General features: G+C 35.3%; 1 protein-coding gene across 2 annotated transcripts; it reads right to left on the bottom strand.

The window, feature by feature from the left end:
- Window positions 1–1252: 1252 nt before the first annotated feature.
- Window positions 1253–24657, bottom strand: LOC121318245 (neuroepithelial cell-transforming gene 1 protein-like). Of its 2 annotated transcripts, XM_041254704.1 has the most exons (12): window positions 24506–24657; window positions 20066–20132; window positions 17344–17403; window positions 6295–6402; window positions 5933–6100; window positions 5286–5348; window positions 4930–5026; window positions 4628–4704; window positions 4259–4516; window positions 3953–4123; window positions 3272–3458; window positions 1253–2857 (listed from the first exon to the last, which is right to left on the bottom strand). In XM_041254704.1, the coding sequence occupies exons 1-12, from the start codon at window positions 24640–24642 to the stop codon at window positions 2445–2447; spliced, it is 1806 nt and encodes a 601-aa protein (XP_041110638.1). In that variant the 5' UTR covers window positions 24643–24657; the 3' UTR covers window positions 1253–2444. The 2 variants fall into 2 exon arrangements, with proteins under 2 accessions (XP_041110638.1, XP_041110639.1); XM_041254705.1 differs by lacking the exons at window positions 17344–17403; window positions 20066–20132; window positions 24506–24657 and adding an exon at window positions 9654–9898.
- Between the last annotated feature and the right edge of the window lie 837 nt (window positions 24658–25494).

Below are 25494 nucleotides of genomic sequence, written 5' to 3'. Positions count from 1 at the left end.
ATACAATACAAAAAAAAATAATAATCAAAACAAACTTTATGAAACCACTCAAATAATAGTAACTATGGTATTTAAAGTACTTGGCAGTACAACCTAGTACAGAAATGTGTTTTCTACAGCAAGATATCTCAAAATTGGAACACTATTATGATTTATGACGTCCACCACAGTTTATGCAGAGGATATCCATGCATGCAATGTTGACAATTCTGTAAAAAATTTAAATGTGGAATGGAATATCATATTTTGAAATTATTACAAAGTGACTTAGATGGCATAAAATATACCTGACATTTAATGAAATGAACATGTCTGTAAATATGTGCTTCATTTATACATTACAAATGCTTGACTGAATTGCACACTACCCTGACAGTTAAGTTAAATTGTGAGTCATGAGACTAGCTCTCTTTTTGGTCTTCCCGCAATGCAGAGGCAGAGACCCACAGCAATAGCACTAACTAGTCCACATAGTTAGAATGACTCTGATAAATTAGTTGCATGAGAGTGAATAACACAAATGAACATTACTTTGTGTTTGATTTTAGAAGAATGCAGATCACCTCTAGCTTTTACAATTTATTTGGGTAGCAGAAAAATTGCAATCATTCTGTCTGTAGCAGCATAATTCCTGCTCTGTTCAACGAATACACAATCTCTTGACGAGTTTCTAAACTCCTAGCAAGACAAAGACCTTTATCATACAATGAAAATTCCACAAAACACTGTCTCTTGTAACAGGTGTTCAATTTATGTGATGCAGTGTGCACAAGTATGGTTCACAAGTCCACGTGACATTGTGTGTTTACATAGGTTGCCCTAAAATGTTTTGAAATTTTCAGTAGCCATCACAAACCGAACTGTGAAAATGTCTGCTACCCTTGAAAGAGGATAGACATTCCTTATATTCTTGTAAACAGAAGACGAGATATTCTAAATATGGGCAATAAAGCAGCCCTGCAAACATAAAATAAGAACAATGCAATGCTGTAGGTATACACTCCTAGCTTCTGAAATCTAAGTTGGCGTTCCACGATAAGATGATCCACAATTCTTGTAAACCTTATACTATCTATATGGGCAGATAATGTTACTTGTGATGTGATGCATGTAAAGTGAATTTAGGTATACATATTAAAACATAATTGTATTATTTATTAATGGACACTTGTAATTTATATGACATTAAAACTTGGTTTAACCAGATGATTTTTTCATAAACATTACACAAAGTAGCACACAGTACTAAATGTTTCCTTACACAGAATTTTATTGTACTTCATAATTTGATATTGTACACCACATAGAGAACTGCCCCTTCATAAATATCCATATATTTACAGTCCAAGTTACAACATGCCACATCTTTCTGCAAAACTCATCTTCCCCAACATACCTTTTTTCATACTTCTTAGCTTTTTATACCAAAATGAAATCCCACATATGAGCAAAACACATTTTAAAAAGCACAATGCTTGTATTCTTTAACATGCTGATCAATTTGCACAGAAGCCTTTCCTCTGTTCATTTTGTTATTACAAAACATTTTCAACGTGCACCATTTTTTCCCTTTCAGTTTTATCTTCCTCACTAACCTTCTGTAACATACCACTTTACCTCTATTTCAAACATTTAAATGGCAGTTCTCTCTCAGTAGTCCCCCACAAAAGCAATTTACAGGAACAACAAAAATATCATCATGCAAGCTGCTACATTGGATGGTTTGTTCTGTTTTATAGCTTAGCTCAAACCCATTGTGGCTCAGTTTATAGTTCTTTCAGTAAAAAAAAAAAAAAAATACCACATTAAAAAAGAGAAGTGTTATATATGAAAAAATGCTGATTGTTTAACAAAACTTAAAAATAACAAAATATTCTAAATGTAATTTAATGAAAAAAAAAAAACCAATATAGTAAATTCATGGCTTGGCAGGATAAAATCTGTGTAATAAAGAATGTACAAATACATTTGTAAGACAGTGTGTTCCAGTATAAACTATTGAATCTGGGGTCTGGTTTTTAAAATCCTGTCCACTTATTTACATTTCTCACACAATTTACAACGTGAATGAATCAAATTCCATTGTTTAACGACTGCTAAAATGCTAATACAGTACTGGTATATATATATTAAAAAATAAAATAAAAATGATTTATGAAAATTGAACAAATGCTGTAAAACCAATTTTAACTGTCACTCTACTGGGCGCTGGAACAGAAAAGGTTCTACCATAAAAGCCAGTCTAACCTCTGAACACTTACAACACTGTAGCTATTCATCAAACCCAAAACAGACCCTAAGGTTTTCAATACAGATGCCTGCATTGAAGTAGCTGCCATTAAAAAGATATATACAAAGAAAAACATTTAGAAGAATATTACACTGCTCCATTACTTAGAAAACAAGTTTAAAAATAGTCTTTCACGTCCAGCAATGGCTTTTATTTACACCAACGTTTCTTTTCTTTTCCCTATTGACCGGGACTTTTCTTTTTTTGTTTTCTGTGTAGATGTTTTTTTGCGAACTGAAGTTTGTACATTTTCAATTTCCTCTGTGGTGTTCTCAATATTACCAGTCTGGAAAGTGTTTTCATCTGCCTCCATATGGACAATGCCAGAAAGGATTGATGACCGCCTCTTCACTGTGATGTTTCTTGCCTTAGGTGAACAGCATTCTGGTTCTTCATTAAGCTGTGGGAGCTCCCTTTCTCTTGTTGGGGACTGGGCTGGTTGGTGTGCTGCTACAGCAGTACGGATACAGTTGAGCCACTGTTGCTTATGGAAGATATCGTTGCCTTGCAAAGTATGGGACTGACCCTGAGTTGCGTCTTGGAATCGCACCCTGAAAATATGTTTAGCTAAAAAAAAAAAAAAAAAAAAAAGTGCTGTTGAATGTCACTATCTTCTGACAAATTAAATTTTGTATAAAATTACATTTTTCCAATTATTTTATCATGCAAGACAAACTTTCAACATAGTAAGAACAGAGGGATGCTTATCTAAATCCCCAGGGCTAAGTGAACATTTCTATTTGGGTAATTTTGAAAAACAAACCGCTAATATCAGTAAGAGGCCAGTAAATGTTTTTTTTTTTTTTTTTTAAATGGCTGACTACACATGTTCTTTCATTTTTTTTGACATCTAGCCTGTTGAAATGTGTCTTCACCATGATACCATTTATGTTGTGTATTTTATGCTCCATCAGCCCTCAAGGCACTATTGCTGGTTACTCTGTCAATTTGTAGCAGGTGCCTTAGCAACCAATATCTTACCTTTATCCGAGTTGCTGAAAGCTCCTCTGAACGAGCCTCCCATTCTGACATCTCCATCCTGCAAGTCTTCAAGAACCAGGTCCTGCACTGGGATAGGCTGACGATACACTTGATAACACTGTCGCTCATTGCGGGTAACTGGGCGAGTGAAAATCATGATGTCTTGGAACAAGAATACATAAAGTTTCTAGGCAAAGAAGAGAAAATTCAGATTTTAAAGCATAAAAACAAAACTAAAATAAAATTAAAAAGACTTGCAAGTTACAAAGACATTTGCAAATCATGGATATTTTAAGCAGACAAGTAGACTTAAAAGCAACGTTAAATAAACCTATTACTTCATTTGTACACAAACCCAGCCAAAATATCATTGTGTCTGGCATTAAAAAGGATCCCTCGATATTCTTGTATTGCACAATAGTTATATATTACAGTCATCTGTTCTTGATAATAAGAACCCTCATATGTAGGCTTTAAATAAGAATAACGCAACTACTGAATGTTTTTAGATTTGTAAATTAAGAAACCCACAATTGTATTGCTTAACTACCTAATTTTATTACAATGTTGATCCTACAAACCAAAGCCATCGTTCCCACTTTAAAAAACTGAACTTTTTCCCTCATTTCTAAAAAATTACCAATGAGTTATGGCATTCAAAGTAAAAACGCAATAACTTACTGTTCCACTTTTGTTCCGTAATTCTCCATGGCAGAGCAATGTCTTGCTCGTCTCAATACGCGGGTCCTTCTGCCGGTCATCAAGATACTCCAGTTTGTCAATAAAATACTGGCAGTCAGATTCACCTTTCTTAAGATCGATACCAGAAAGGACTTCATGGATTATGGAAATCTTAAAAAAAAAAAAAAAAATGTTATAAAACGTGTTGCATACCAAGCAGAATTAAGGTTTAGTTAAATTATATCAATGTCTCATTGGCATATGAATTTACAAACTAATTTATTAAGAGGTGTTAAAGTCACATACCGCTCCTTCCAGACTCTGCACATCTGGGTGATCACTGGGAGTGTGTTTTAAAATCTCTTTCAGCAACAGGGGATATTTAACCAGTCTGCTTCGTGGAATGTCAAGGAAGCTCCAGAGGTCCAGCTTGCGGCTGAATGGAGACTCCAGGCAGCGCTGGAGAAAGTCCTGTACTCTGCGGTCCTGCTTTTTCTGATCCAGGAGTGTCTTTGCTGCCAGCTGCTTACTGCAGTACTCTTTATAAGCATTGAGGCCTGGCAACTAAAGATAAAAGAAAAAAAAAAATACCATTATTATTTAGAGAACATATGCTTTGTGTTATTTGACAAACACACACACCCTCCCAAAAAACATACAACTGTGGATACGCACCCAGTTTACAAATACGTGACCGATTTGTCCCACAGTTCCATCTGACCCTGTTGCCTTTGTAAGTTGTGCCAAGAGATCTGGAAGAGATGAAACAGCCTTATTAAGAATGAAAAAAAGAACAAATCTTTTACTTTAACTCTATGGGCACCAAGTACTTTCCAAAAGACAACCCTAAAATAACTGTAGTTTCAGTGTCAAGAGATTAACATTGGTAAAGTATAGTACTGTAAATTAACTGCTGTTTTCCTGTTTTTTGTTTTAAATAATAATAATAATAATAATAATATTTCCAAACATTTTACCTTCATGCAGAGGGATGTATGAATCCAGATCCCCAAATATATGAGTGAGTTCTTCCTCAGACATAATAGACAGCTTCAGCATGGGATCATGGTAAGCCTAAACAAATAAATAAATACATAAATAAATTGGCCTACATAAATAATTAGCAAATGTGTTACACACCTTATTTATTTAAATAGAGACCTGATGGATCGTGTTTATAGCTTTAACCAAGCAAAACAATGTTTTTTTTTTTTTTTTTTAAATGGCACAGTCATTCTTTTAATAGCTATAATCTTGTTTCTAAAAATACTGCCATCACATGTTCTTATATACATTTTATGACAAATTATTTTAAAACCACAAAATAACTGACCTTCCGGGCTAACTTGAGGTCGTCGATTAAATCTTTTTCCCCTCGAGACAGTTCAAAAATAGCCTGAGGAAAAAAAAAGGGGGGGGGGGGGCAAATTGAAATCCAGTACACGTCAAAACGTAGCATACAACGGGATGAAATGTCTTTTTTGTTCTCACTTGATAAATAATAATAATAACAACAATCTTTTAAACTATTAATATTCAATAAGTGTTCCTCATTTCCTTGACTTGAATATACTTTTGTAACAAATTTTCTTCAAGATCTGAAAACATCTGCTGAAGATGAACTTTCCATTTTGAACTGGTACTTTGAATGTGACTGTCACGCATACTTTTCAAATGGTCTTATAGTTTGACAGTTCTGACAATGGGTGCAATGTCTTGGAAGAAATAAGCACAGTCTGGCATAGGAAAACTAATGGGAACAGTACACAAAGTGCTGAGTTTTTATTGTATTAGAATGGCTCAACCAAATTATACATTAGCAGACTGACTGCAAAGTACATTATGTAACCACAATCTTTACACTGACACTGCTAAATAAAACAAACACTAAAGGGTGAAAATAGAAGCTGAACTCCATGTACAGCATGCAGTTATTAAACAATCAATTTCACATTCATTCAAGGGCTTGTATTGGCATACCTCCTGCCTCTTGATTTCTTTAGCTGAAAAGTTTCCTTTCATGGAAACATCCAGAGTCTCAGACCAAAGTGTGCTGTTACGCCTCTTTAGTGGGGTTGGGGCTGCAGCTTTGCTGCACGACTTCAAGGAACCGCTTGGTGACTTGCCTTCCCCTCGAAACGAGATGGACTGTTAAAAAAACAAAAAAACAAAAAAAACTGAATTAGTTATTTTTATTTAACTGCAGACTAAAATTATATGTTTTGATTAAAGTCTTTCCTTTACAGATAATTTCAACTGCCACCACACCTTTAGTTATTTTTAAAGCATTTCACATATGATTAATGTATGCTATTCTTAAGCAATGGCAAATATTGTTTTACCTGGATTGTTTGTCCAAAACGCCTGACAGCGCCATTTCTTGCAGGTGAGATTAGGTTAGCCAGTGATGTTACCCTTCCAAGAGGTCGAACCCGTTTGTTACTTGGCTCCTGCAAAGACAAAGACAGAATATAGCTGCTATAATTAATACAGATTATTCATTTGTCACATATTTTATAGAACATATCAAGCCAAGTAACATCAAATAAATAAGAACCAAAAGATGTTTTGAATAGAGGGTTCCACTTGACCCTATAAGGAATGTTTCAGAATGGGACTGGTGGACTAAGTGTCATACCCTCTTGTGTGGAATTTCTTGACTACAACAATGCCCCTCTTGAACTGGTCAGGAAATTGTCCATATCCAACAGCTGTTCTTTAACATGAGATGAGCCAATGGTTCTTATCTGTCACAATGAACTACTCTCATTTCTAGAAGGTTAGAAAGGTTTGAAGCATTTCTGGTATGCATCTTGTCCAACTCTCAGCTGTTAAGCAAGGGAGTATTGCACTTAGCAAGTGGTTACTAACTACACACTGTTGAACAGTGAATCTCAAGTAATGGAAAGATTTTTTAGTTTAGATTTGTATTTTACATTTTCCTTGAAAGATACACATATTGGCTTATACAGGCACTTTTCAATTTGTGACAAAGTTACTAGAAGTTGTCTAAACTACCATTTTATCTCTTTACAGCAGTAATTAATTAGTTTTCTTCAAATGGACAACCTGCATTTTAATTATATACCTTTTCTACTTCTATTAAAGAGGTCATAACAAAATAAATCAAAGTGATTGGTTATTTTATTTTACTGGAAAAAATGGTGAGGTACAGTATTTGTCTAGTTAAATGAAAATAACTTTTCCACACCTTTGACTTGTCATCAGTGTTCCTTTTAAGTGCTTTTAACTCTTGATAAGTAATTTGTACCATCTATTTACTCAAAACCCTGCAGCACAAAATGGCTTACAGACCTCAAATTGTTCTTGTTTGAACAGGTAGGCTTGCGTGAGACAGTCAGAACACCTGAATCATGAAACACCAGCTGCTAAAAACAACTGGCACAGCCAATATACAGTGCTTCAACAGGTCAAGACATGGATTTAAGACAATAGTGAAGTGTTCTCTAGTTGATGCTCAATGCGCTTTTAAAAGCACACACGTTCATAACTAACTAGCGGATACATCTCCATTGAATCCATGTGCAGCCAATTATTTTAACTATTAGAGTGTGCGTGTGTTACATCAGTACAATCTATCTTATCTTAAATATATGGAGTACTGTATTAACTAGAGAAAGACTAAGATGGCTCCTTGTTTTAAAATTTTCTCTACTAACCACAAGGACCGGTTTAAAAATCCTTATGACATGAACAAAACACAGGTGTTGGCAGCTTTATGGTATATCTAAAAATACAGGTATATCCACTAATATTTGACAATGATATTTGTGTGGTATACTATTGATGCAGAGCACACATTGTAGATAGACACCACAAAGGACATTCAAACAAAAACAACCTGCATTTGACAAAAGCCAGATTAAATCTGAAGCCATTTATCCTCTTTGCTTGTAAAAACATGCCATATAACCTTTAAACTTTACTTGTCACAAATGTATTAGCAGTTTAGCGTAATACATGTAATGTCCCTTGATATAGAATGACTGCTGAAAAAAAAAAAAACACAAAATAAACCTTAGCAGACAGTATGGAACTCTGGGGTACAATAAACAACAATGTTCTCCACATGTCTGACTGGATTGAGCATTCCATTAAGTCATATGTAAAGCATTATATAAAGTATACTAGTTTTTTTTTTCTGGGATTTTAAACAAAAAAATACATATCCTTAAATGTTTTAACTGCTATTCTATACCAGGTTAGTTCATGAAAATTATTACAGTATTCAACTTCACTGACAGATGGTGACTGTAATCTGACATTATTTTTTATACTGTATGTAATGTATCTATCCATGATGTTCTTTATTTCAAAACCTCTAACACTGCAAAAAAAAAAAAAAAAAGAAGCATTTCAACAAAGGAAACCTTAAAGTGCTCATCACGAAAGTTTGGAAGCAACCCAAAAATCATACACGTTACATATGCATCCCGAGTTGGAAAGACCCTGAAAAAACAATCCACTCCCTACGTTAACTCTCTCGGAAACAGAAGAAAAAAAGAGTTATCTATTTTTAGGTATTGATTAGATAGCATCCATGGGCTGTTCTCTTCCCAGGATAAATAATTTTACCCAGACCAGACAACTGACTGGATATTTTGCTGCAGAATACGGCTAGTCTGGGTTTCCACTCCACAAACCACATTTTTCCCCTTTACAGCTGGTGTGCCTCATAAACCAGCTCATATTTCCCTTGATGTGTATTAATTCAGGAGCAGCCCTCCCAATCCAAAAATTCCAGCAGAAACATAAACCTGACTAATAAATGAATGTATGTGGCAGAACACAATTATTCGTTTTTTCTTCAAATTATCTGTTCAATATAAGAGAATATTTAACAAAAGTCATTAGAAATATTTGTATATCCACCAACTAGTGCATTTGTGCCTAGTGTCAATTTACATTTTTCTAGTTTACTAAACTGCAGTGAGTAAAAACGACAGCTCGAGTTGGACCAAATGGTAATTAACATTTGCTATTAAGTCTTAATGCACAAGAGAGAGAGAGTCAGAGGGAATGCTTTTACATTTAAATACAGCATTGGGTTGGTTTCTGTTAAACAACAAAACTGGGGCCTTAGTGAAAGGAATTAAAAGGTTCCTAAGGTGCAAAGGTACAATAATAACAATATTAAACGACAAATCAGTAATGAGTTTATTCCCCACTGAACTCCACTGTCACTGACTAACTTGCATGCCAACTTCAAAAGATATTCAAAATCAACAACAAAAGGCTTCTCACTGTCCCCCAGAATACCGAAACTTGTGGTTTTAAAATGATGCTGACATTCTTGTTAAGCACTTTGAAAAAGTTGAGCTAAGAGATCCACATGGTTTGTGGAAGATAAACACTATAGAAACAACTTGATCAGCAGCTATGGAGATGCTGAGAGTAAAGCCACCAAACACATTTTATGAACAATACCTGTCTGGTAACCTGAGACAGCAGTCATGATTACAGCACTGTTACTGATAGAGAGTTAGCAAAAACATGTACATTTGGTACCAGATAGTCTACTTTACCTAAACCAAACTAATGCACACATACTAAAAAGTAGTATTAACAAAATGACCATCACAATCAAAAAAAAAAAAAAAAAAAAAACAATTATACACTAAAACATTTGTTTAAAAAATAAAATAATAATAAAAAAAAACAAAAAAAAAAAAACACTTACCTCTGATTCTTTATTGGACTGGTTTTGAAAGTCTATGACTTGAAGACTCCTTTTAATAGGCAAAAGGCTTCCGATTTCATCGTAAGCCACCATCCTTTGTAAAATCCTTTAAATCGTCTTCTACACGTAAATCCTCATGAAATTCCCTACTATTAAACAAATACCTCCCCCCTCCTCCTCCTTCTTCAGAATACTTGAACAGACCTAGTCTCTGTATCTTTGCGTGCCAACTGCTGTGTGGCAGGCTGGAGCAAAGTACACCGAACATAAGTAAATGTGGGAGGGCTTAACAGTACAGCCATTTACCAGAATCGTCTGTGCTCCAACTACTGACAGCTGCTGCTAGAGGGGGTGGAGACATTCCAACTACCCTGATAAAATGGGACTCAGTATACACAAGAAATAAAGCGGCAAAATGGATTTGCTATTAAAAAATATATTCAAGACTTCTACATATGTATACATTACTTTCAAATACTGTTTCAGAAGGGGCACTTACTAAAAGAAAAAAAAAAAAAAAAAAAAAAATTAAAAACTGTATACAAGAATAGGCAGTTCACTTGTTCTGCCTTCACCTCAGTACTAATGCATATACGGTGTCCATTTTAGGACATACTCAGACATCACCCCTCCTCAAGCCAGTCATCAGGTATGAAATATCAGTCCTCAGTCCGAGTCAGTAGTCAGGGATCAGTCCTCCTCCTTATATTCCCAGTGCCTCTAGTTGAAAATCTCATAAAATGCTTTCTTTTAAACTCAAAGAGAGGCAGTCCGGGGCCACGTTTTAGCCTACTTTAAATTACTTTACGATTTCAGCTTTAGTGCCTTAAGTAAGATGACGTTTGTTGCAACCGTTGTCGTTTTTTTTTATACACAGATAAGCTTACTTCATTTGAAAAACGTCATTAACGATACAAACAGCTTTTACACTACTTGCTTTGATTAAATGAGTAGAACACAACAAAATATGAAAGCTTAGCATTAATTTCAACAAAAACAACAACTTTTTAATGAGAAAAAAAAAAGAAATGTACCCTACTTGAATAGGACATTAACCTGCTATATTATATTAAACCAAAACAATAAAAAATAATAAGGATCGGGTTGTCTCTTGCCTTTTCAATGAATATAATTTAATATAATAAAAACAATGATAACAACTACCTAGCCTAAGTTTAATTAATCGTCTTTGAAATCTACCAGCTGCTTCTGTTGCATACACATTGCTGATAGCGCAGACCGTGGTTCATGTTGGGGTGCGTATCTTTTTATTTTATTTTTTTTATAATCAATATCGTCCTTCTGGAGTCCTCCGAATGCCTTTTAATTTGTTTGTTTTTTAAAACCATTTAAAATGCAAAACCATAACAAAGCATGTATACAGGCTTATTTTTTATTTACTTATTATTTGTCCCCGCCACTCCTTTCTTTACAAATTAAGCACTGGGCATCGGTCCGCTTCGAGACAATCTTCAGGAATCAGCCCTCCGAGTTCTTTTCTTTTTCTTTTGGGGAGAGTGAACGCTTGGACGGAGTCGCCTGAATCAACCACTCAAACCACAAACGATAGCAAGAGCATAAAAACTTTCGGAGCTTCCATTGAATGACACATGTCAGTGTATCTGCTGATTGGTGCATGCATGTTTACCTTTCTTTAGCATTTAATATGTATATTTTAAGTTTTAAAAGAACACTTTAAAAACAACGATATGCAATTCCATTGTTTGGATTTAAATTTTAAGGAAAATCTTTTCAGCATACGGCATCAGACAACTTTATTTATTTATTTTTTAAAACAGTTTCGATGTATTTTTTTAATTTAATTTACTTTTGTTATGTGAAGCGTTTTGAGATGTCTTACGTAAAAAAGCTATATAAAAATAAATTATAAAACCCCGTCATTAATCATTTTTTGATTTAACAGTGCTAAACCCGGAACGACAGAACTCTGAATAAAACTTAAGTTTGCATTTTCCTTCATAATGTCTTTTTATGTTATGAATTCTTAAAAAAAACAAACAAACAAAAAAAGCCACACAAAGGGTTTTTATACATCAAAATGTCACATAAGACAATCTAAATTACACATATAAACCAGGTCTATTGCATTATTAAACTGCTCAGGTTTTTGTCCCAGCACATCTAGTGTAAGTCTAGTGCCCCAAACAATTGCCCCTTACATTGATTGGATGAAGCATCTCCAATTACACAGTAGTAGTTTTGTCCTGGGGAATAATTCCTAACAGTTCAATAATGCAATATACCTGGTTTATATGTGTAATTTAGATTGTCTTTTGTGACATTTTGATGAGTAAAACCTGTTTATTTTAAGAATTCATAATATAAAAAGGCAATATGAAGACAAGATTTTGTTATTATAGGAAAAAGCAAACAAGTTTTATTTTGAGTTCCGCGGTTCTGGGTTTACCCAGTCCCTACACAAACACACTATTAAATCAAAAAATGATTAATTATAGGGTTTATTTACAATTTATTCTTATATAGTGCTTTTTACGTAAGACATCTCAAAGCGCTTCACATTAAAAAAAAAATTAAATAAAAAAATACGTCTGATGTCGTAAAAAATGTCTGATGCCGTATGCTGAGATTTGCCTTACAATTTAAAACCAAACAAATACAAATAATGAAATTGCACGTCTTAGTATTTTTAAAAATGCTTAAAATATGCATATTAAATGCTAAAGAAAAGGTAAAGGTAAAATGCAATCAGCAGCTACAGACATCTCTGCCATCCAACGGAAGCACCGTAAGCTTTTTTGCTGTTGTTTGATTGGGCGATTCAGATAACTCCGCCCAGATTTCAAACTCCCTGTACAAAAATGCTTTTAAACTTCAGGTATTAGAGTCCTAATTGTTCTACATTATTTAATTCATGACCTTGAATTGTTTAAGACACTTAGGATATCAGTCCAGAAGAAAACATGCAGTTCACTGGCCGTCAGCAGTATTACATGTTTTTAAAGAGGGAGCACCGATAACCCATACTTGCATATGTAGGACATTTAATACTAGAATGATCCCCATGGGCAAAATAACTAGACAAAAAAAAAAAAAACATACTTTGTTAGGCACACCCACACTAAAGGTAGAACCAGCACTATGATCTGAGTTATGATGTATCAGGTACTGATGAAATGGAAAATCCAATGAATCATTAGGAGAGCCTTTTTTTTTTTGGAGTGGAACACATAACTATTGTCAATTCTGAGGACACAACCCAACTAATATTCTTACAGGTTTGTTCTTACACACATTACATAAAAACAAAAAACCTAAAACTGGCAATCAGTAATACAACAAAAAGTTTCAGTTTATAGGCACTATATTAAAGTTTTTTTTTGTTTGTTTTTGTTTTACAAAAGAAGTGTGTTTCATAAGAAAGCCACAGTATAGACATACCGCTGGCTATACAAAATAATATTTAGGCTTTTTTACATTACCACACATTTTGGAATCAAATTGTGTGTATAATTATTCAAAGGCACAACACTTTACATTTGTTTCTATTGCAGGTCATTTTTTATTATATCCACATTTGTATTTTATTGCCTACATTGTAGAACAAGTAGGGTACAGTACATGTGTTCCCAGGGATTCTGTTTTTGGAGATATATTGTAATGAGTGGATTGCACATAGCAAACAGACACAGATCCAAGCATAGACTTGCCTAAGGAGGACTAATTTGACATCACTGGTTGTCTGATGTTAGAATTACCTTACTCATGTTATGTGTAAGTAAGGATTCATGTTTTAAACAACAAAAGTCCTGCAGCATAATACGTAAGTCTGGTCTCATGCAAAACCATTCCTATCCGGGTAGGTGGGAGTGAAGTTATGTTGTTGAAGCTGACACCCTGGGATCCTTCAAGAAGCTGCTTGATGAGATTCTGGGATCAATAAGCTACTAACAACCAAACGAGCAAGATGGGCCGAATAGCCTCCTCTCGTTTGCAAACTTCATGTTCTAAACTGTGGCTGAACAAAGAAGGGGTAAGCACTCACCTTCAGCCTGGGGGAATGATAACCGGAAACATGTCACATCACATGTTCAAAGAATACCTGAAGACAACAGAATATGCATGCCCAGCAGAGGGAGAAAAAAATAAAGCCCTACATGTCTTAGCTAGGACTACCACATCATAATGGCTTTAATATGTAGGCCTAATGTTCTTTTTTGCTTTAAAAATAACTTCGAGGCATTCAATATTCATAACAAACCATTTATAATTTTTATGTGCGACAGAAGATTTTCAGTCAACCAAAAGTCAAGAGCCAGTAAGAATACTGACCTTTCTCTGTAAAAACACTAGTATACTTTTAATAAATACTGGAAGACCAATACTTAAATAGCTGAAATAACTGAATTTAGACTTAGAAGAACCATTGTGTAAAGTTGGCAAAAGAAAGGTACCTCCTGTACAAACTTATAGCTGGTATCAAAATTATTATTATTTTTTTTTTTTTTTTTTTTTTTTTACATATCTCAGAAGTATGATGTAATATTAACCAAATAGCCAGATCTATAACCACCAGCAGTCCCCCAGTCCCTCCACTTGTAATGTTGTCTGTCTCCTGCCATTCCACCCTTGGAATGAGCGCAGAGTAAATCTGGAAAAAAAATCTAATCTAGTTTACAAACACAGCACAGCGATTACAAAAGTCCAGTGACCCGCCTCTTTTTTTTTTTTTTTTTTCAACAGAATTTGTACTCAGAAAAAGGGTTTAGTCTTCAAGTTCCGCATAAAACACTGAAAAGATTGTTGTAATGGGTTTATAAACAAATCTAGTAAGCTTTCTCTGAATAGTCGGCTATAAAAAGATTCATTTTAAGCGCACTAGGCCTATATGGACTTTTTTTTTTTTTTTTTTTTTAAATAAAAAAAAAAAAAAAAAAAAAAAAGAAAGTCAACAGCTGGGCAGCAATCCAACAAGAAATTCCCAGATTTGCACACTGTTGGGATCAACAATGAGCTGGAATAAAGAACTCCTCTTCATCCAAGTCGTTATCTGATTTCAACACAACAGGTCTAAGAAAGATAACTCACAACTGCAGATTCATATAACAGTCCAGGGAAGATAACTTTACCCAAGGGACTGGTGAAGTGTGCTCTGGTAGTATATTGTTACAACCTTTTAAGTAGGACATCACTGAATTTATTGGTATTTTAGAGTTAGAGGAGATCTATGTTCTGTCATATGCTTTATTTGCTTTCCATACAGGGCCTCACTTCAAAATCCTGTCATAAGGTGTCATCCTGGTTAAATATATTTTGAATTATAAAATACTGTAGTATTGTAACACACACAGATATACAAATATATAAATAACGGTGAGTGATGGTTACAAGATTCCTATTATGCGAGATGAAATGTATAGTAACTTATGAGTCCAATTGTTCTACCTACCAGCTACCTGCATGACCGCACATGCCCACACCCACACTTAAGTTTGACCTACACTGTCTTAAGAAAAGCCTTGCTGGTTGCTACCAAACATTGAAGGTAGTGCAGTAAACACTCCTCCAGTTAGGCAAACAAACTATGAATTACGTAATGCCTTGAAACACTTGATCGCCTATCCCACACAGAAATGGAAAGACATCTCAAAGGACATTTTACTTTTAATAGTACTATACTATATAAATAAACCAGCATTTATAGTCACTTTCAGTTAGATCGGGATAATAGGGGAATGCTACCAGCTGGAACTTATTGAATGTTTGCATGTTGATGGACTTAAATAAATATTGCTTCGTTTGCATCTTTAGCATGCTGAATGAAAATCTCACCAATTCTAACCTGTTGAATGAATTTAAGGCTAATATGTATATCTTTTGCATAGCAATTGTGGTGTTTTCCTAATTGGTTGTTCACAAACATTATAAGCCCTGTTTTTTAATGGGTGCTTTTAAACTTCGAATAAACCCTCTCTGAAATTTGATGTACTATAATTAGTCAAAATGGGCTTAAAGAATATTCCTTAACAAAATATTACAACCTTTAAAGTTTTGTGAATGAGCCCAAGTTGTCCATCTCACATTCTTGAACATATCCATACACCCATTAGTAATAGGGTTACAATGTTTTTGTTTTTTTTAGAATTGCTAAAATGTTTTGCCATGGAAAAATGTAGCTACAGTGCCTATAGAAAGTCTACACCCCCTTTCAAAATGTTCACCTTTTGTTGCCTTTTAGCCTGGAATTAAAATGCATTAAAACATTTTTTTTTCATTTATCTACACATCCTACCCAACAACTTTCAAGTGAAAAAAAAAAAATTCTAGAAATTTGTAGAAAAATAATTAAATAAAAACTGAAATAGCTTGGTTGGATAAGTGTCCACCCCCTTGTAATAGCAATCCTAAATTAGCTCAGGTGTAACCAATCACCTTCAAAATCACACACCAAGTTAAGTGGCCTCCAGCTGTGTTACACTGTAGTGATTCACATGATTTCAGGACAAATTCAGCAGTTCCTGTAGGTTCCCTCTGCTGGGTAGTGCATTTCAAAGCAGAGACTCAACCATGAGCACAAAGGCACTTTCCAAAGAACTCCGGGACAAAGTTGTTGAAAGGCACAGATCAGGGGATGGGTATAAAAAAATATCAAAGGCCTTGTATATCCCTTGGAGCACGGTCAAGAAGATTATTAAAAAGTGCAAGGTGTATGGCACCACCAAGACCCTGCCTAGATCAGGCTGTTATGGGGGTGTTTCTCATCGGCAGGGACTGGGGCACTTGTCAGGCTAGAAAGGAAAATGAATGGAGCAAAGTACAGAGAAGTCCCTGAGGAAAACCTGCTGCCCTCTGCAAGAAAGCTCAAACTGGGATGGAAGTTCACCTTTCAGCATGACAACAACCCAAAGCACACAGCCAAAGCTACACTGGAGTGGCTAAGGAACAATAAGGTAAATGTCCTTGAGTGGCCCAGTCAGAGCCCCAACCTAAATCCAATCAAAAATTTGTGGCATGACTTGAAGATTGCTGTCCATTAATGCTCCCTAAGGAACTTGACAGAGCTTGAACAGTTTTTTAAAGAAGTATGGTCAAATATTGCCAAATCTAGGTGTGCAAAGTTGGTAGAGACCTATCGAAACAGACTGCCAAAGGTGCTTCCACCAAGTATTAACTCGGGGGGGGGGACTTATCCAATTATGATCTTTCAGTTTTGTATTTTTAATATATAACTTTTTCCCCTTAACTGTGTGGAGTATGGTGTGTAAATAAGTGGAAAAAAATCATCATTTAAATGTGTGAAACTCTGAGGCAATGGCACAACAAAATGTGAAAAAAGTTCAAGGGGGTGTAGACTTTCTAAAGGCACTGTATATGCTGAGGCTGCTCAGTGTCGTTCTTTAATCTTGAAGTTTCATTAGGCTTGGACAATGCCAGAGTGTCTGGGGTATCTAAGAAGGTCGTTAGCGAGAGCTTGATTAACTGGTTTGGCAGATTGAAACTGATGAGACAAGATTAGGGAGTATCACTGTCACCTGTGCCAAAACCAACTGTCGTGGTCCAATATCTCAGAAAGGTCTGTTCATTAATATCTTCAATTACTTAGTGGACTAAGACTTAAATATGTTGTGAACGAACTTGAGAATAAAGTAAAAAAAAAAAAAAAGACTTAAGTATTGATGTAATAATTGTGAAAGAAAGGTCTTATTCTTACCTTAAAATCAAAACTGCACAGACTAACAGCATCACCATCTTTCTCTCTTCGTTTTCTTTTCTGGAAAGGAAGAAAATAATGTAATATTAAAATAGATACTGTAGTTATTGAGTAAGAAAAAAGAAACAGAAAAAAGTTAGTTATAATATTTTCTCAATAAAAAGGGTAATTAGTATTAAAAAAAAAAAAAGTATTTATGGTTTAGCAGCTGTATACTAAAAGAAAAGGGAAATTTAAGATAAAACACTGCAGGGGTTTTCAAAAGATCTGCTTTACTTGCCTGGCAATAATCATAACAGGGGAAAAAACAGGTTATTAACCAGGTTTCAAAGGCTTTCTATTGCAACCCATAAGATGACTATTAATGAGACTGTTCAAATAAAAATTCATAGGTGTGGAAGTTTAACTAAATAGAGTTTACCTTTGTTTTGTTTAATATCGCTATTACTTTGATTCATTTCTTTAGGCTCGTACATGCAGCAGCAACTGTAGCATGACATTTATTTTAAGCATCTCTCCTCAGAAATTGTAAACAAAATATCCCCATCAAACATAGTTGTACAATAATTCTTACTCTGACGTAATGTTTTCCAGTGGTCATGTGCAAATTGACCCCTTAGCGATCAGGAGGGCTTACACGAAACTCAGGTGCCACAGAGATTATTGACAGAGAGATAGGCTAAACATCCCTTCAGTCACGTAAAGGCCTTCTGCAGCACCCGTGGCTAAAATAGCCATTATAAATACTAAATCTGTATATTAAATTAATTGACTCAAACATTAAAAAACATTTGTTGGTGATGTCACTGCAGCTCAGAATAACCACCTTGTCCAGGACTGTTTGGAAACCAATAAATATCCACAGGGATAAACAGGTGTAATTTACAAGTCATTTATAAGACATTTATTTTTAGGTACCATGTACAAAACACTAACCCTTTTAGACCTAGTGAATTATAGTCTATTCAAAAGTAGTTAAAATGAGGGAAAATAATGATACATAACCCCCTACAATACACATTGGCTTAATAAAACATATGAAAGGGTTTGTTTTGTGGACAAGCTTGCATGCAAGCAGCAGATTTACATGGACTTTTACAACACTTTAAGCAATAAGGAAAATGACTTGAAATGGTCCCCCCCTTGTGTAGACATGGGCTGTAGTCATCAGTTACTTTAAGTATACAATATGTCACAGCAGGCAGACTTTAATAGTGAACTTCTTGAATTATTTGTTAAGTATTTTAAAAGAAAACTTTGCTTTGAGTAATTGTCTTCCTATTCAACATCAACTAATTTTTTATGAACTACAGTTGCACAAGAAGAGAGATGTGTCAAGCTGGTTTACTGGTAACTACTGTTTACATTATTTTATTTTGTTTAGCCCACCTTACCATGTTTAGCTCTCAGCAGGGGATAAATCAATTTAAGATTATGGTGCTCTTTGATAATTAGTCTACAAAAAAATTAATTACTTGCGTTTAAAAGTTTTTAGCAAAACACTGACTACCATTGTTTTTATTATTTATTTAGTGATAAGGGGAATAAAGCATATGCTGACAACGACATCCATTACCTGTTTACTTTTTATTTGACTAATTGCTGTTTGAAATAACTTCTGAATGAGCATTAAGTAGACACATTAAGTCCTTCAGTATAAACAATTCTAATTAGCCTAAGTTATATTAATCTTGCACTGCTCCAAACAATTACATGATAGTCAGTGATGTCTATGTTTTGCTTGTGTACACAGCACTTACCAACACATTCATTTCTAGTATGCAAAATCGATACCAGACCTCTATTAGTGTCAGCAGTGATCTCACACCATACTGACTTTCAATGGGTAGACACAAGGCAGGCATGGAGGTGGATAATTCAGTCCATAGGATATTTGCATATTATCCCACTTGACACCTCACCCGATACCTGTTTTTGCATTAATTAGTCTAAAGCTATTATTTCAATACAAACAATTTTGAGATTTTTAATGCTTTCTGAATACCCACCTCTGAATATCCCTTGTTTGCAGCAGTGTGTTTCACCAAGAGAAGTCACGAGAAAACAATACACTGGACACAAAGTAATATTTGCCTCTGGTTCTGTACAAAGTTTGCACAGCTCAAAATGCTAGACATGACCTGTCATTTTTTTTAATAGTTTTGTACATGACCATTTTTTTCTTCTAGTACAAACTTCCATGGTATATTTTACATATTTTTTTTAGCCTCTAAGTTCCAGAAGAATTTAGATTTTTAAATAAATGTTCAGTGCTTGTTGGTAGCTGATTTGAATCAAATTGGACAGAAATTTGAAATAGAGCGCTTTCTGAAGCATCATGTAAATATGATGCAATAAATCAAAAGCAACACCCCCCCCCCACCAACACACACGTTTATTGCCGTAAGCTCCCTTCACTAAAAAGGCTTTAACGATATTCAAAATAATTTTAGACAAACAAATCACTGTGCCACTTAACTACTGCTGCTACATGAAAGTATGCACGCCACACAAAATACTGATACCACATTTATTGCCCTCTCATGAAATAATGACATTCCAATGCCTCTCTTAGGTAAACAAGCCAGTGTGTCACTTAGCCATATAAAAAATAATAGATATGCCACTTCAGCGAGTTACAGGAAAACAATTCCATCTTGGGTTTCTGTGACAGTTTATAAAATATACATACACACACACATTACATTAGTTCTTTACTCACCAAAGTGAAATCCCAGTTCTGCCCTGGAGTCAGGAAGGTGAAAGAGCTTCCTCGTCGCAGTGGAGGCCTGGAATTGAGAGCACTGTGTAAGTCATTTGCCAATGTTCCTGCATTTTTCTACCCTACCAAAACAGTGTATCATTTCTAATACGTACGCATAACCGATGCCAGGCCTCTGTTAGCGTCCATGGAGATCACACTCGATACGGACTGTTTAAAATGATCAAAACACTTTTTTTCTTACTATCATCTGAAAACAAGTTTGACCACCAACATAAACTTTGGTGATCTTTAATTATAATATAGTTTTAAAAACAACACAATATGTTAGACTGCATTACATGTATGTGATGAGAAGAATACTGGGTCAAAATTCAAGTAAGATCATTTCTTAATTTTACTGTCTACATAGCTCTACTATTAATAAAACAGCTAAAATATATTTTTTAATTAGTTTGCATGAACACAACATACCAAAGGACGAGCATTGCAAAATGTGGTGACCATGTATCAATACTGAGCCATCTCTAATTCTGTAAAACTAAATGGACTGAGGGTGGCCTTCTTTCCATCTATAGATATAAAACAATCCTACATATAAAGGTCAGATTGACAGGTGCCATACAAGAAGAGGTTGTTCCAAGCTAACTTTACAAAGTTTGCGCAGTCAGAGGTACCATAGGACAAGTATATAAGTGTGGTTTAAAAACAAAACACAGTATCACATTGCACCTCTGAACAAACTGCAGGAAAGACTAAATATGTTGAGATACAACATGAACAAAGTCAGCCAGCATTTTCTTAGTCCAGTCAGAGTTGCTGTACTTTGTCCAAAAATGCTTGGGCCGGTTCCTCCAAGTACCATTTTAAGCCCTACATTATTCAAATACGGCCTGCTACAGTCGACTGTACCTGTAGGCATCATCCGATACAAAACTAAAACAATAACCCTTAAGTTTAACAGCCTCTCCTAAGAGGAGTTACGCATGAGAATTCTTGATAGCTCACAATCTGTGGTGCACAAAGACTACTTTCCACTTGAAAGTTCCACCTCTAATCTCTTTATTTTCTTTACCACATACAGAAATCACAACGTTCTGTACAGAAATGCATTATATGAACTTTGACAGAGCTGGATGAACTAGCAATACTGAGTAAACAAAGGTAAGGCAATGTAATTCTTATCATCTTAGTCATGGTTCCTGCACAAGATGGACATTACCCTGGCTTAAGTATAGGTAAACTTTAACACTGTTAATTGTTCTATAGATAGGCCTAACCGATGTGGTACAGATCACGTACATCATGTGCTTTTATAGTAGTATCCGAACGTCACACGAGGTAAACACAATATAAAATCTTGTTCAATTCCTCAATACGATTGGGCCATTTTTCTTTGTCACCCTCTTACATTAGAATGCACTGTAATTATTTATGAATTTGGAACTTTAGTAAAAAAAAAAAAAAAAGAAAGCATATAACAGGAACATTCTATAAATATTCGGTGTATTATAAAGTTTGGGCTTTTAAGAGTACAAAATACTGGCAGATTAAATGGAAAAATCTTAGAGGGACAAATCATGTTGAGCTGGATTTAACTGGTTTTAGGGTGGCATCAGCCAACATAAACTTTCTCAGGACCACATTTCATGAAATGTCTTGACATTTCTTGTGGTTGGTTATTTATGTTATTTTTTTGCCAAAATTAGAAAGTAAATCAGTATATCAATGTAATGGTACTTACATTGACAAATTTGTCTATAAAACTGACAATCTGGCAGCATTGACTAGGGGTAGTAAAGCAGATTCAAAATGCTCAAAAGTATGCACTGTCTACATAAGTAGCCTTAATGTATAAGCATACCACTGTGAATCAGAATAATCAAATAGATTACAATTACTGATAATACAGCTCTAAGAAGGTCATGAAAATAAAGTTGCCCAGGCCTCTGGAGATTTCGGATTTATTTTCCGTCTCAGTCCTTACTGTTTTTGACCCATTCCTTTACAATTTCAGACATGTATTCAAAATGTTTGCAAGACATGGACAAAAATCCCACCTGGATAAAAATGCATGGTTGTAACACTTCTCTAAAATGGTACAAAGTAAACTGATAAAAATGACTCTGCTGCCTCCTAGTGGTTTATTAAATAAAGAAAGCATTTTTTTTTAGTGCAGTTCTGAGAGACACTTCCAAGCCTAGCATGTCCAGTCGATTTATACACAACCAGTGTTTAGTGGATGCAATACTAGTATATGCAATGAAGCAGTGTCGTGAATCTGTAGAGAACCCATTCCTTGAGAAATCAAAACATGCAGAATACAGAACCATCTCAGATTAAGATAAAATGTGTTGTATTGCACATGTATTTTTTTTTTTTGTTACTTTATTTTTTGGCTTTATTACACCAGTGTTTGAGAAGTTACAGGTCGTCAGTTGTAGGTTTTGTCAGGATCAATTTGACTTGAGCTGGAGGCTAGATCTTGCAAGAGCTTTTATTGCTGCTCCCTATGAATATCATTTCTCTCTCAAACAATTTTCAAGTTTTAATTAAATTCAATTAAACCTTGTTATTCAGTCGCTACTGTATGTCAGATAATGTAGTCGTTCAAATTAGTAGTAGTGCCAGACCCAACCAGACAATGTCTTGTAAACAAAAAATAAAACAAATCTGTTTGCCAATTCTGTTCATGTCTGCCAGCTGCTGACCACTAGAATGTGTATTATGAGCATCTCATTTCAGATGACAGGCACCATGTTGCAGCTATATGAAGACCAGGAACGAAGTGTGGCTAAGCAAGTTACATTAACAGGGATACCGTTCGTGTTTCAGCATGTGCATGACAATATTCTTTTATTTGTTAAAAGGCAAGAGTAGGCTAACCTTTTTAGGATCACGTTGGCAAAGCTACAAACATCAAACACAACATACAAGACTCAAATTATGTCGGGTATTTATTCTTACAAAAATTGAATGCTATTTAATAGAAGCATAGTGTATGCCACAGGGTGAATTAATGGTTGTTACTAGTGATGGGAAAAGAGAAGACTTGTGAACCACTGATTTGCCAAAAGGCTAACTGATCCAAATCACATACAAGGCTTCATGTTCTTTACTGCCATCTAATGGCAGATCTATCCAATGTCTTTAAACTCAAGGAATTACTAAGCAATGAAACAATCAATAATGACATTATAGACAACTACACTATTAGTTTACAGAGAAGGCATTGACCATTCGTTGTTTACCAATGTGACAAAATGATATGTAGAGGTGAAGATAACCTTGTCTCTTAGGTAGTCTTTGGTTTTGACATTAGGTATAATGTTTCTAGGTCAGTATTTTGTTTTTCAGTACATGCAAACACCTGTGCATGTGGACTGCATTCATTCAGCCAGAAGATACTGGTGACCCTTACTAACTGGTTAACATTCAGACATTTTGTTCAAACAAGGGGGGCCTACACTACAGTAGCTTGAACTAAGCAGTGTGCAAGGGATCCCAATGGGGCAAGAGACCAGAAGATCTTTCCAGGGGGGCCACAGCCCACTCTCCCTACCGCCTGACAAGTCAACGTTACCCTAGCTGGGGGATCAAGTAACAACATTTACAAGAACTCTGCTGTTCTTTTATTTCTTTTGAAACACTTTTGAAGTCAGCTCTATTATGCATTTATACATTGACTTACTCACTTACACCAAAACAGCACGACGGTATGACTCCAAGGCGAATAGCATTTTCACATTTCTATGGATTCATTCAGTAGTCAGAACACCTAATGTCATGGGGTCCCACAAGCCAAGAAGATGTTGGGGGCCCGGCTTTGAAGATGGAAAAGGAAGAAACCCAAAGATGTACTTCTGCAAAGCAGGGGGGTGGACCACTGACTTTTGTGGTCAATAAATTGCGCATACTAATCAACCTAATGCATAGTGGGCACTGTATGTTGAATTAACTACTTAGCCCAAGAGTCTGATTCATTTGAACAATATTTTTGTTTGGAGGGGAAAGGCAGGCTGCCACATAGGATATGTACGTCCCACAGTGGCAAACTCTGTTGATTTCACTGCCTGCTATGTCCCAAACTTCTGAAATGTCAGTCAGCATCGCTAATGTTTTCAACAGACCTGCAATATTTATATATGGGTCACCTTGGCCTAAATGTACTAACCAACACACTTAATTCGTATTATGCACCGTAGATTAAGCAATATTTAAAACGCTATAGGTAACGTGTTTGATTGAATGCAGAGGTTACATAAAAATATAAACTACTAGTATGACATATAATTTTAGGCCTCTTAACCGAACACGTCTACGTGTGACTTGAGCATGTTGTTAAATGACGTGGACGAAAACGTTCCGAGTACTCGCTGCATATCAGAAGCACTTTATTACGAGGCTTTGCTTGTAAGCTAGTAATCATTGCTTACTCACCGCTTTGAGCTGCAGCTTTCTGGGGTGGCTGATTCAGAGTTGATGGAGGAATTTCTTCTCTTGGATCCAGCTTTCCGTTTCAAACTCTCATTCTCTGACTCTTTAATTTGGATCTGGGGATCCGCCGTGCCCTCCATTTACAAGAAATACACAGCGGGACCGATATGACACCGAAACTATTCTAAAAACAAAAAAAAAAATGGAAGCGTAAGAGGTTATTATTACTTTGTATTGTTTTCAAGGAGCTACATTAAGGAAGACACAATTCAAACCGCTGCCAAAGGAAGTTTGAAAATGGCGGAAACTTAAAAATCCACCAATCAGGAACGAGTGATGAGTCTGGTTACTACAGAACAGAGCTCTGAGAATAGTGAATGGGAGGGGCATGAATTAATTAGAACGACGCAATAGAACGTTGGATGAAGGTATCACTTTCACTGGAAAGAATTAGATTTAGAGGCTTCTGCTTATTTATTTGTATTGTTCTTCTTAAACTGCAGTGAAATGTAATAGTTACCGGGGTTTCAGTTCAGTACTGGGCAACAGCCAGTGGTGTAGTCCTGAATCCAAAAGTAGCAGAACGCCAGCAAAATATTGATTTCTTAAACAAAAATGATAAAAGTTACTGTTTTATTTGTTCATTGAGCCAGAGGTAACGTTTAATAGGTAGGTGTCTCGCGTGCGACTTTAGGCTACCCCTAGTCAGTGCTGCCAGATTGGCAGTTTTCCATCCAAATTTGTCTTGTTTTGAAAGCATCTTGTGGATAAATAGTGTCTTTGGTGGTTTTATATATATATATATATATATATATATAATATATATATATATATATATATATATATATATATATATATATATATATATATATATTTTTCTATTCTTTTCGATTATGAGGGTATAGTCCGCGCAGAACTTCCATCACCACAACGACCTGTACAGCAGTGTATTGCATCCTCCCCCTGTCGTCACCAATTTCAGAACTGTACAA

The sequence above is a fragment of the Polyodon spathula genome, chromosome 7 (genome assembly GCF_017654505.1).
Source record: "Polyodon spathula isolate WHYD16114869_AA chromosome 7, ASM1765450v1, whole genome shotgun sequence".
Taxonomy (NCBI): domain Eukaryota; kingdom Metazoa; phylum Chordata; class Actinopteri; order Acipenseriformes; family Polyodontidae; genus Polyodon; species Polyodon spathula.
This window is presented reverse-complemented; position numbering and strand designations above follow the sequence as displayed.

Bases quoted from the DNA above. Each gene is read 5' to 3' on its own strand.
- LOC121318245 (XM_041254704.1), bottom strand. From the start codon at position 24,642: ATGGAGGGCACGGCGGATCCCCAGATCCAAATTAAAGAGTCAGAGAAT. The intron at 17,404-20,065 runs GTGAGTAAAGAA...CTTCCTTTCCAG, and splicing joins AGAACTGGGATTTCACTTTG to AAAAGAAAACGAAGAGAGAA. The intron at 6,101-6,294 runs GTAAAACAATAT...TTTTTTTAACAG, and splicing joins GTTTTGGACAAACAATCCAG to TCCATCTCGTTTCGAGGGGA.